General features: G+C 37.3%; 1 protein-coding gene across 1 annotated transcript in view; it reads right to left on the bottom strand.

Moving 5' to 3' along the window:
- Nucleotides 1-13,770, bottom strand: part of PSMA8 (proteasome 20S subunit alpha 8) — a 64,104-nt gene that overhangs the window by 22,948 nt on the left and 27,386 nt on the right. Inside the window, exon 4 of the mRNA XM_003734631.6 lies at nt 12,339-12,461. Within this exon, the coding sequence (XP_003734679.1) occupies nt 12,339-12,461 (123 nt within the window). The remainder of the gene's footprint in view (nt 1-12,338; nt 12,462-13,770) is intronic.

The following is a 13,770-nucleotide window of genomic DNA, read 5'->3' as shown; positions in this document are numbered from 1 at the left end:
TAGGACATGAACATGAAAACAGACCATTTATATTACATTATATAACAGTATACTATTCTGGCTAGCAAAAGATTCTTTTTACTTCATACAACTTTTCCCATGCCATTGTATTTCAGAGGATTAATTTAAGCAGCTGTTGAAACTTCTAAATTAAATTTTGTGGCCTTGAAATTTCACCAAGATCAAAGGTAAAGCCTTCAGCTTGGCATGACTTTGAAGTCTATTTGCTACTAGCTTTGTTTTGTTTTTGGTAACTAGTCGCTACCCAGAGAAGAAATACACAGTTAGTGGCTTCAGATACTGGTTTATCCAAAAACCTCACTGGGCCTGCACATTTCTGGTGACTTTCCTATCCACTTCTTCCAATTCCTAACGTCAAAATTCTTTAACTCTTACCCACCTGACTTATTTCCTAAAACCTAGTCTGTTCTTGCCACACTTGGATCCCCACCCTCCCTTGCCCCATCACCCACCCCAGTTCACATCAATAATGACTCTCATAGTTCTGCAATGCTTTTCCTACCTGCCTCCTCAGATTAATCATGATTTTCTAAGGCAAAGACTCTTTGCTGACAACCCTATTATCCATTCTTCTTTTGTGACAGAACTCTATGTTACTGCTGAAAAATGTCACTTCCTACCTTCTCTTACAGATAGGTATACACAAGTGGAAGTCACTGGGTGAAGCTCCTAGGAACCTTTGCTGCCTAGAATGTAGACAGGTTAACCAGAGGTCTAGCAGCTATCTTCAGAGCATGGAAAAAGACTGAGAACAAAAGAGACAAATACCAGAATCTGCCTACTTTCAGACTCTTCATTATATGAGAAAAATCAATTCTATGTGTTCAGTATCAACAGGTCTTTGTTGCTGGGAGATAAAAGCAATCTCACTGACAGACCAGAAGTGCATTCTGTGACACACTGCCCCATACACCTCCAGAAACAAAAACCTTATTCCTGTGGCTACTGGAACTGGTAATGGCAGACAGCCCTCAGCTCTTAACTCTTGGGAAGGTTCCCAGTTTAACAAGAGCTTTCTCAGGTAAGGTCATGTGCTCTTTCAGGGCCAGCCTACACTGACTGAGTGATGAAGAGCTATCAATGAGCAGTCCCTTCACCCCAACTTAGAACAGCTCTGATGAGCCACTACAGATCCAGAGCACTCCCTGATGTCAACTGAAGCCTTTATTGCGACTAAACTGCAGCCCAACATCTCCTCTGCCCAATCCTGATCCTTTCCCTTCAACAAATACTGATAACAATAGCACTTCCTAATATATATCCTAAAAATAGTAATCTTTCCATGAGGCTTCGTGAGCCTAAGGAAGGACAAGGCCTCCACTGACAATTGCAAAGCTGCTTTTCTCATTCGAAGGCTTGCTAACTTCCAGAGTAAATCTTCAGTGTGCTCTCCCACACTAAGAAAAGATATGCGGAAAGGAACAAAAAACTCTACTCAGAATAAATAAATCACAATTTCCATTATTTTTGAAAGATAAACAACAGAAGGCAAAACTGGTCAAGAGTTTTTAGAAAAAAATAAATTGGAGGATTATATTAAACAGTCTTTAAAGCCTTTTTAGCCCTGAGGTTCTAAGTTTTTATGGAAGCATTTTCCAAAGTGGATCCCACAGACCATCAGAGTAGAGACAGAATCTATGATAAAAGGTTCTACATTCAAGTAATCTTGGGGACTACTATTTTACCTGCTTCTAGAAGATCTGAGTGCTTTTTAGCAGATCCAGAAGTACTTTGGTAACAAAACTTAGTAAATTTCTTTAAATAGCTAAAAAAAATTACTTAGCTAGAGAGTTTGTTTACCTAATACCTGTTAACATTCAAAGAAATGCACTTTAAGAAACATTGCTTGGAAGTATACAACATAGTCAAACATCCTTACCATTATGAAGCATTATGGCCCATACTGACAAGAGCAAAACGTATCCCTTAATCATTAACATCATTAATTAGGGTGGGGCTTAAGTCTATGCATGTGGGTCTCCTTAAAATGGTACAGAATAACTTTCAAATTAACCACTTCAAGGCATAGCATATTAGATGCTAGTTTTCATCAACGTTCTTGATGAGCTAATTTTATTTAAAAACTTTAAAAATACAAGCTTTTCAAGAAATACATACTAAGCTGAAACAAAAGCTTTAAATAGAAAATTTGAGTGCTAATGGCCAGACTGGCATTCCTACAAATCCACAAGCTATATTGTAAGTGAAAGGAAGTATATTTTTAAAAATGTACAACTTCTTAGATACACACTTAAGTACCAATATCTAAATGTTTACAAAATAATATTATTTTTAAAAATTGGCAAAATAGGATTATAGTCAACGTAGTCCTTTAGAAGCATCATTTCATGATTGGAATGCTATAAATACATTTTCACTCTAAAATACAGGATTAGTGTTTGTTATAAAAAGAACCTTGAATGCTTAAAACAAACTTTCCTCACCAAATTGTTTGTTAATAGAAGAAATGAAACAATTTTAAAAAGCTGTAAGAATTACTAATGCTTCAGAAGTTCAAAGGGAGAGAACATTTATAGCTGAGAATCAAGTAGATAGCATTATGTTATTATTTAGTATTCATTTATTTATTAAATACATATGATCACCCTGTATATAAGGTTCTATTCTAAGCACTAGTGTGTCAACAGTATAAAAAGTAGACAAAAATCCCTGCACTCATAGACCTTAAAGTTTAGTGGGGAGAGATAAGATAATACACAAGGTAAACATGGAAATATGTAAATAGCACATTAGTTGTTTGTAATAACCAGTACATTCGTTGTTAGGAGAGAAGTAAAGCCAAGATAAGAAAGAGCATTGGGAATGGGTTATAGTGCTAGAAAGGCCAGTTAGGAGGGGCTTCACTCAGAGGGTGAGGATGGTAGCCATGCGGGTATCTGTGAGAAGCAGGCTCTGGGGAGAGGAAACAATAAGGAAAAACAAAATCTAAAAGCCCTGAGGAAGGCACACATCTGGCCTTTGAAGAACAGTAAAGAGGCCAGTGTGGCTGAGTAGAAAAGCAAGGGAAGAGTTAATAAGCTTTGGGCTGGAGAGTTAAGGCGGGGGCCAGTTAAGGTAAAGCCTTTAGACCACTGTAAAGGCTTTGGTTTTTACTCTGACTTACTTGAAAGGCAAGAGGGGAATTTGAACAGAGGGGTGACCTGAGATGACTTAAATTTTAACAGAATCACACTGTTGACAATTAGAGTGCACATTCTGGGTGTGCCAAGAATGCATGGCCTTGACCACTCTTGACGGGGCTATTCCTCGGGACTGTATTAGCAGCCAACAACCTTGAGGAATGAGGTCACGTCTCTCTGCAAAAAAAAGGGAGGCTTTCTCACTGCCTACTACAAAAGTAGTAGAGTCCTCAAGTTCAGGGTTTCTTAGCTATTAAGAAGACCCGTGGTATCCACCGGCTTCCTCTGTGCCACCAATGGCACTTGGCAGGCATGAGGAACTGGTACCATCATGAAATGCATGCTGTTTGCTGCAAAATGAGGTAGTAGTTGGAAGCAAAGTATGACCAACAGAGGCATTTTTTAAGAGAGTATAAGAGTACTTTTAAATTAATTTATCATTAAATAATAATGGATTGGATATCCAAAGTGGCTTATGGCTTCTCAACTGGTCTCTAAGAAAAATTATTTCCATATGCAGCTTAACCCTGTGCTCAGGAAACTTCCCCTGTAAGGTTTGTATCACATTGCTACATATATATAAACCAATGTTATATACAGTCTAGGAGTCAGAAAATTACAGCCTGCAAGTCAGTCCCCTGTTTTTGTAAACAAAGCATTATTGGTACATCACTATGCCCATTTATTTATGTAAATCTATTTTTGGTCTATTTCTAGTTTAAGCTACTAGGGTAAAGTCAAGTAGTTGCAACAGAGATTTCAGTGCCTACATGGCTAAAATATTTACCCTCTGCCCCTATAAGAAGTTTTCTGATCCCTGCTACAAATCAGCAATTTATACTCTTAAAAATTATTGGGGGCCAGGTGCGGTGGCTCACGCCTATAATCCCAGCACTTTGGGAGGCCGAGGCGGGTGGATCACAAGGTGAAGAGATCGAGACCATCCTGGTCAACAAGGTGAAACCCCGTCTCTACTAAAAATACAAAACTTAGCTGGGCATGATGGTGTGCGCCTGTAGTCCCAGCTACTTGGGAGGCTGAGGCAGGAGAATTGCTTGATCCCAGAAGGTGGAGGTTGTGGTGAGCCGAGATCATGCCATTGCACTTGTCTGGGTAACAACAGTGAAACTCTGTCTAGAAAAAAAAAAATTATTGGGAACTCCAAAGTGCTTTTGTTTGTGTTATACTTTTTGGTATTTACGGTATTATTGTTGAGAGATATCATGTGCCTTGGGCTCCTAGACAATGCTCTGTTTTTCAGGGTTGTTTACGTAGCTGGTAATCTTGAGACAAAGAAATGTCTTTCCTCAGATAAAGGGCAGGCTAACTTACTGCTTGCTATAAAACCAAGAGACTCTTCATGCTTGGTGGTCCTTAGCTGTGGAGCAAACCAACTTTGTGCACAGCATTCAACCAGGCCATATATATCAACTCCTCAACCCCGTGGGTCTTAGGGACAAAGGGAAAATACGCAAGTATGCAATACTCATACTGTTTGACGTGCCATGAATAATAAAGTCTTTTATTTCTGACCCAAAGGGTCTGGTGTCTTCTGCCAGGATCCATGAAACAGCAGCAGCTAATTTGATTAGTGTGTAAGTAGTGTAAATTCAAATCCCAGACCCAATAATTAGAAACTAAAACTAAAAAAAGTTTTTAAAATTTAATTTATTTAAAAATAAGCCCATTACAAGTTATATTAGTCTGCTTGGTATGTCACAACAAAATACCACAGACCAGGTGGTTTTAACCACAGAAGTTAATTTTCTCAAAGTTCTAGGGGCTAGAAGTCCAAGATCAAGGTGCTAGCAATTTTGGTTTGTGGTGAGGGCTCTCTTCCTGGCTTGCAGATGGCTGCTTTCTCATTGTGTCCTAACAAGGCCTTTCTTCTTGTGTGCACACAAACATGTTCATGCAAAAGAGAGCTCTCTCTTTCGCAATATGTTGAATGCAAAGCAGATAAAATAATTCAGCTTTCTCTTGTGAAGCCAGAGAGTAAATATATCTGCAAGGTAAATATATTGTAGACAGTAGGCATACTTGTACTACTCTTCTAAAAAATATAGTTTTTGTTTCAGTATAATTTTCTGGTGTGTCGTCTCTTCTTATAAGGACATCAATCCTATGGGATTAGGGTCCTATCCTTAGGACCTTGTTTAACTTTAATTATCTCCCTAAAGGCCCTATTATTGGGGGTTAAGGCTTCAGTGTATGCACTTTGGGGGACCCAATTCCATCTACAACATATGTTAATATAAACATGTTTTTAGGAAACAATTACATATATATATGTATATGTATTTTTGAGACACAGTGTTGCTCTGTCACAGGCTGTAGTGCAATGGCACGATCTTGGCCCACTGCAACCTCCACCTCCTGGGTTCAAGCGATTTCCCTGCCTCAGCCTTCCGAGTAGCTGAGACTACAGACATGTACCACCACACCCAGCTAATTTTTTTCTTTTGTATTTTAGTAGAGACAGGGTTTGACCATGTTGGCCAGGATGGTCTCAATCTCCTGACCTTGTGATCCACCCACCTCAGCCTCCCAAAGTGCTGGGATTACAGGCGTGAGCCACAGCACCCGGCCTACAGTTTTAATTTCTAATGGTCAACAGGGATTGGCAAAACCTAAATAATGTTTGCTTTGAATAGGTATTTCATCTTGCAAGATTTTATAATATCATGATTAGTCATTTGGAAAACTGGTTTACTGAATTATGCAGATATTCTGCATAATTGTTGATCCATGTGATTTCTAAAACATTAAATAATCATGCTTATTAATTTTTCACAAAGAAATTGTCAGGCTCATTGTGGCAAATACATGTTTTCCAAAATTCTAATTTTTGCTTGAAAATTTGAATTTTATCATTAGCAACAAATCAACTGTCGGTTACTTCCTTAAAGTAACAGGCTCAGTTTGCTCATCCTTGAGAATATGTCCTGCCAAATCTCCAAGTCCTAATAACCATGGTTATTCTATTGTTTTGTCAAGTAAAAATGAAGTTCCATAAAAGATGGGCTCTTTCAGCTTGCAATTCAAACAATCACAAAACTGCTTTTCCACAAGACAGTCACTGTACCTGCAGCAAAGTTGTTTACGAGTACTTCCATTTCATCACACAGAATGTTAAAAGATGCGTACCTGAGTCTAGATTTAATAAAACTAATAATCTTTACCATTTCATCAAAGAGAACTCATGTGAAAGTCAAATTCATTGATTTTTTAAAATTGCAAATGTATGAAGGTAAAGAAAAAAATGAGAACTAACACAGTTGGGTACCAAGATACCAGCAATTTTATCCATGATCACTTTTATGTCATTAGTATATGTGTCCACAGAGTGAAAGTGGGAAATATTGTCTCAGTATAATTAGGAAAATAGTTTTTACCTAATGTATCAGGAGTTTACAGATCACATTTTGAAATCTTCCACTTTTTACTTTATATCATAATTGGCCAAATCCTTTAAGCTTATAAAGCCAAGCAGCTCATACACAAAAAGGATTCCACACAGACCTACTTGAAAGTTCATAATGTTGCAGTTTTTCTTTTCTTTTTTTCTTGAAACAGTCTTACTCTGTTGCCCAGGCTGGAGTACAGTGGCACAATCTCGGCTCACTGCAACCTATGCCTCCCAGGTTCAAGCAATTCTTCTGCCTCAGCCTCCAGAGTAGCTGGGATTACAGGCATGTGCTACCATGCCTGGCTAATTTTTTGCTTTTTTTTTTTCAGTAGAGACGGGGTTTCACCATGTTGCCCAGGTTGGTCTCAAACTCCTGACCTCAGGTGATCCACCCACTTCAGCCTCCCAAACTGCTGGGATTATAGGCATCAGCTACCACACCCAGCCATAGTTTCTCAAATTTAAATGACGGGTACCAAATTTGGCAGGTCAAATGAATCATCTGGGTAGATTTTCTCTAATTCTACCTAAAAACCTAAGAGATTATCTTTCTCTAATTTCTAAAATGTAGAGAATTTTTTGTTTATCACTGCTATCCCCAGTGTCCAGAAGAGTGCCTAGTGCATAGTAACAGCTTAACACTGTTGCTGAACTCTGTTGAGTTCACCTCTATATTCCCAGAACCTAGAACAGTATTTAATATGTAATAAAAATTCAGTATTTATAGACAGAATATTTGTTAAATGATGGGCTGTTTATATATTTTATACTTTTGATGGTGAACAATCTTTGGGAATCCTGCACTATAATATCCCTAAGTACAGAGTTATCAACCCACATGCTTATTACTGTGTTATTTGATTCCTTATTTCTGGACCTTTAGGACTTTATTTTTGTGTTTAGCTGTGCATTAAAAAATGTTAACACTCATTATAGCACTGCAGATGTTTACAGCAGGAGAATTTTTAATTTAATGTAATTTGCCAAGCACCAGAACCTGTTACTAAAAAAACATTTTCTTTTAAGCCAAGTACAGAAAGACTAGTATGTTATGATCTCACTTACATGTGGAACCTAAAAAAACTGAACAGAGAGCAGAATGGTGGTTAACAGGGGAGGGCTGAGGAGGGAAAGAGAATGGGAAGTTGATAGTTCAAGGTTACAAAGTTTCAGTTAGGAGAAATAAATTCTGGAGCTCTACTGTATGTACAGCATGGTAACTATAGTTAGTAATAACGTACTGTATACTTGAAAATTGCTTAAAGAGAATAGATTTTAAATGTTCTCATCACAAAAATAAGGATGTAAGATGATGGGTATATTAATTAGCTTGATTTAAATTATTTCACAGTGTATACACATACAAAGCATCACATTTACAGTCATAAATATATACAATTTTTCATCTGTCAAAAAACTTTAAAATATATTTCTCAATACAAAAATGTATAAGGAAAAAAGAAATCTAAAAATGGGTGTTTCCTTACTGTATCCCTGTTTTTTTTTAATCTGGATACTGGCAGAGCTTCATGGCACCTGCCAACATGGCTGACTGAATTTGTTGGACTTAGAAAGGGCAGCAGCTTGCCCTCAATGAAAGAGAAACTTACTTGGGATTAAGTTTCCCTTACTTGTGCCAAACGCTTCTGTCAGCTCTCCTACCTGTGGACTTAATGGAATACTTTCTTTCATCTTTTTCGAAACAGTCTGTGTTGTCCAGGCTGCAGTACAGTGGCTATTTGCAGGCATGATCATAGTGCACTATAGCCTGGAACTCCTGGGCTCAAGCCATTCTCCTGCCTCAGCTTCTCAAATAGTTAGGACCACTGCCATGCTCCACTTTGGGTGACCTGAATAGCTTTCTTCACCATCGTAGTATCCTAGAAAACATAGCCTCTGAGCAAGGAACTGATTGTGAGGAAGTAGGGTAATTGGCTTATGTTCATGAGATTCATTGGTTTTACTATATTCTCTTATCACCTTGAATTAGCCAGCCTGATAGAATTCTAGAATAGGCTATGGGACACATTTTTTTTTTTTTTTTTTGAGACGGAGTTTTGCTCCTTACCCAGCCTAGAGTGCAATGGTGCGATCTCGGCTCACCACAACCTCCGCCTCCTGGGTTCAGGCAATTCTCCTGTCTCAGCCTCCTGAGTAGCTAGGACTGCGGGCACGCATCACCATGCCCAGCTAATTTTTTGTATTTTTAGTAGAGACGGGGTTTCACCATGTTGATCAGGATGGTCTCAATCTCTTGACCTCGTGATCCACCCGCCTCGGCCTCCCGAAGTGCTGGGATTACAGGCTTGAGCCACCATGCCCGGCTAGAATAGGCTATGATGACTCAGTTACAGCAGCAGCTGTGTGACATCTTATAGGCTAGGGTTCTGTTCTATAAAATCCTGTATGTATCCTGAGCCATAACTAGTAACTCATTTTTCATATACCCTCAAATCTAGGAACCAAGGAATAGACGTGTCTCATGGATACCTTTAATGGCCCACTTGAAAATCTTTGTCTCTTGTTCCCATTTGGTTCTGCTAGTTTAAAGGTTCTAGTTCCCAAGGGAAAGAAGGGGAGAGAAGTGGGGAGCCTATTTCTATCAGAGAACATAATAATTTCACTGAACTATGAGCTGAGATTGCCACTTGGCCATTTTAGACTCTTCATGTTATTGAACCAACAGGCAAATAAGGGGTTACTGTAACAACAGTATGATTTGTTCTCATTATCAATGGAAATAAAGTTACCATTACACAATAGGACCAGGGAGGAGGTATCTAAAATTCAAAGGATTTTCTGGAGGCTTCTCTTAGCATTCCCCTGTAAAGTGTAAAAAGTTAATGGAAGGCACTATTACCCAGTAGGACAGGATCATTAAAGGCCCAGTCTTCATAAATAAAATTTGTGTTACCTGCCAGGTAGAGAACCCAAAAAAAACTAAATGCTGGTATTAGCTATTTCTGTTCTCATTTCTGCAACAGGTCATGTGTCCACAGTTTCTATTTATTAACTTCCTATTTCTCCTACCAAGTCTACCTTTTCCTCTACTTGTACTTCATAAGCTTACAAAATAGCACTGCAAAGTATGGTTGGTACCATAGCTGTGTTCTCAATAGTCCACTGCAACATAGTAAGTCAGAGTAAAAAACAAACAGACATAAAAATGAGACATAGACACAAACAAAACAAAACAAAAAAAGAAAAACTTGATCTCATAGCTAAAGTGTTATAATCCCCAGAAGTCAAAATCAAGTCAGAAGATTTTATTCTACCTTCCAAGAATGGATATTTGAATTTACATAACATGCATAGAAAATCATTTGGCCTAAAGGAAGTAGCATGATATAGTGCAAAAAATATAGAATAAAATAAATAAAACGCTCTGAGTTCTAATTGCAATATTGCTATTAACTAGGAATGTGAACTTCTTTTGTTTTGAGACAGAGTCTCACTCAGGTTGGAGTGCAGTGGTAGGATCCTAGCTCACTGTAGCTTCAAACTCTGGGGCTGAAGCGATCCTTCCACGTTAGCCTCCAAAGTAGCTGGGATTACAGGTGTACACCATCAATACCTGGCTAATTTTTAAATATTTTTGTAGAAGTGGGGTCTTATTACATTGCCCAGGGTGGTCTTAAACTCCTGGACTCAAGTGATCCTTTTGCCTTGGCCACCCAAAGTGCTGGGATTACAGGAGTGAACTACCACACCAGACTAGGAAGGTAAACTTAACAAGAGCAACAAAAATCACTTAACCCCTAAATCTCAGTTGCCAAATACATTAAATAAAAAGGTTTTCAAATGTTTTTTGTTAAAGATGATTTTTCAAAAGCTGAATAATATTTCCTTCATTGAAAATCCCACAAGACAGTGCACTAGATGAAATGAGTAAAATGTAGACAGTGGGGTATCCATGTGTAAGCAAGTGAGTACACAATGTTCATATCCTCCAGTCCCACCATGAGAACTGAAGACACCAGAGCAGAGTTTCAGACCAAGATGATCAACAAACTTCTCAACAATTTAAAAAATTCCATAATTTTCCTGACTGAGATAAAATAAAATACTTCTCTGTATGTCTCCAGGAAGCAAACAAATTAAAACAGAAAAATTATGTAAATCTAGAAACTGTTGTGTTATGATTTTGAAATAAAGGGTAATGATGTAATGATAAATGCAAACTGAAGATGGCAGGCTTCAAAATATTTAAAGATCGAGTGTAGTAACTTGCTCTGTTTAGGGCATAGATTTAGGAGACAAGAAATCGAGTACAGGTAAGAGATCTCTAATTGAGAGGATAAAAAGTCTGATATTTGCAGCATGTAAATCTATACCTTCTAATTACTAATTAGACAACTCAGTTAGATTAAAAGGATATGTGCAGCTGACATAAGTATTCTGATATCTGGATCATGAGGTCAAGAGATCGAGACCATCCTGGTCAACATGGTGAAACCCCGTCTCTACTAAAAATACAAAAAAAAAAAATTAGCTGGGCATGGTGGCACGTGCCTGTAATCCCAGCTACTCAGGAGGCTGAGGCAGGAGAATTGCCTGAACCCAGGAGGTGGAGGTTGCAGTGAGCCGGGATCGCGCCATTGCACTCCAGCCTGGGTAACAAGAGCAAAACTCCGTCTCAAAAAAAAAAAAGAAGAATATAATCCATTGCTTTACTGCCTGGTTAATGCTTTGTAAAATAGTATCTTATGAGTATTGTCAGTGCAAATCAAATTTTTTATTTAACACAGGCATATAGACCATAACAATATTTCTCCATTAATTTATTTGGCTCTAAATAATAGTAAAATCAACTTTGTAGAAAACTAAATTCTGGGCATTTAACTTTATTTAATAAAGTAAAAACCACTTATATCAGATTCTATAGTATAGTCTTATTCTCATACACAGGAAAATACAAAAATTAACTCCTGGAAACTAGGTTTCTTTGGGCTCTAGCAGTGTTTTCTGGGGGGAGTTTTGTTTGTTTGGTGTTTTTCAGACAGGGTCTTGCTCTGTCGCCCAGGCTGGAGTGCAGAGACACAATTATAGCTTGCTGTAACCTGAAAAGGACTCAAGCCATTCCCCTGTCTTAGCCTCCCAAGTATCTGGAACCATGGGTGTGTATTACCATGCCTGGCTAAGCCCTATATTTTTGGATTGGATTTGAGTGTACCATTAAACAAAGTCATTACTGTAGCTGGGTGTCAAAACAATAACAACTTAGCCAGAAAACTAACTACATGCTAGAAATTATGTAGAGATCATTGCTACATCCTAACACATGAGTATAGATTCACAGTTTAGGGTGCTCTGACTCTCCTAGAATGGAGAAGATGCATTATGTATTTCAGTAGGAATTTAAATGTCCATCTAATTCTTTGTTAAAAGCAGAAAGATTTTCTATGTGAAGCAAGAATCTATATGGTACAATATTGTTTTGGAATAATAAACAATAAATAGGAACTATGTTTCTCTTACTTGACCATTTATAAACAGTTACTTTAGTCACATCTCTTCAAAAGACCTTGTGCTCAAAAAAACTAATGTGTTTCTTTAACCAAAATCACTGTAGTTTCTGACTAGCTGCATAGTTACATTTATAAAATTTGTACCAACATCAATATTTTAATGCAACATAATTTTGTCATGTCTCTCAAAGCAATACAGCATTTACATTGAATATTTACTAAACTTCTTTTTATTTTAAGAGTCCTGTAGGCAGAATATTTACTAAACTTCTACAAAATATTAATAAGTTCATGACTCACCTTCCAAGCATGATAAGTACCAGATGGATCTGTCTGATATAATCTTGGGACACCATCATCATCAAAACCTACAATTAAGGCAGAAATACCAAAAGGTCTTCTTCCATTACTTTGGGTATATTTCTGAAAAATAAAACATATTTTTAGAATGAAACTATTACTTATAAAATAAAAAATTCTAATAATAAAGCATTGCTGTCCAAATGATCCACTTCCCTAAATTCTACATATATTAGTGATCCTTTTTCTGACCCTTCCTGGAGCAACCTCAATTCATGATGAAATTTTAAAAAATAATGCTATACGATAAAATCATAAGTTTGTTTACATATAGTCTTAAAAATTTCTTGTTACTTTGTATACATTTAGTAATATAACTAGAATATAATCTCTAATACAGCAGAGAACTGTGCCATACATTTTGGTTCTCATTAAAGCTGATTTCAGTAAGCTGTGCTTTGGAAACATGTCCTCAGCTTACCTGAGGGATGCTATAAATGTTACTATTATTATCAAGTATCCTTACTTGACACTATTATTATCAAGGACATTCTGTTCACTGTATACTAGGTTATCTCTTCTTAAAAACCCAAATAAGACATTTCTTTCAGTCCCAAGACAAGAAAGCCTTTGTTTATCCTGAAGAAGAGCATGCTTTTTCCTCACAGACCATGGGTCTCTGAAAACCAATTGTATGTCTTTTTACTTTAGCATCAGGAAACTTCCTGGAATTTATGCTCTAAGGAGTAGAATTCACACTGAGACTGGTGCCCCAAAAGTCATGCAAAGAAGCATTCCTGGCAGAAAGCTAAGGACTAATTTTTTATTTTTTTAAGAGATGGGTTTCACCATGTTGGTCAGGCTGGTCTCAAACTCCTGATCTCAGGGGATCTGCCCTCCCTGGCCTCCCAAAATGCTGGGATTACAGGCGTGAGCCACCATACCAGTCTAAGGACTAAATTTTTAGGCAACTTTATGTAAGTATAAATAATTCTGTGGCTGTATATAACTGTATGTAACTCTGTGGCTTGAAATAGCTTTACGTCAGCCTTCTTCCTGGTCTTGCCTATGTAGCATATCTATTTTCTTATTTTCCTATTTTATTACATATATTTAAAATATATATATATATATATATATATATATATATATATATATATATATATTTATTTATTTTTAGGTTGGATACTGTGGCTCATGCCTGTAATCCCAGCACTTTGGGAGGCTGAGGTAGGCAGATCGCTTGAGCCCAGAAGTTCATGACCAGCCTGGGCAACTCAATCTCCAGAAGTATAGAAATCTCTTTAAAAGATCAGACTTACTGTTTTTTTTAACTTGAATATAATTCCCAGAATTAATACTGATCAAGATTTCTGTGATTAAATCAATCCATTTTACTGGAATAAAAATATGAATATAAAGTGTGATAAAT

The sequence above is a fragment of the Callithrix jacchus genome, chromosome 13 (assembly GCF_049354715.1).
Source record: "Callithrix jacchus isolate 240 chromosome 13, calJac240_pri, whole genome shotgun sequence".
NCBI lineage: Eukaryota > Metazoa > Chordata > Mammalia > Primates > Cebidae > Callithrix > Callithrix jacchus.
The sequence above is the reverse complement of the archived record's forward strand: the minus strand, read 5'-3'. Positions and strand labels throughout refer to the sequence as shown.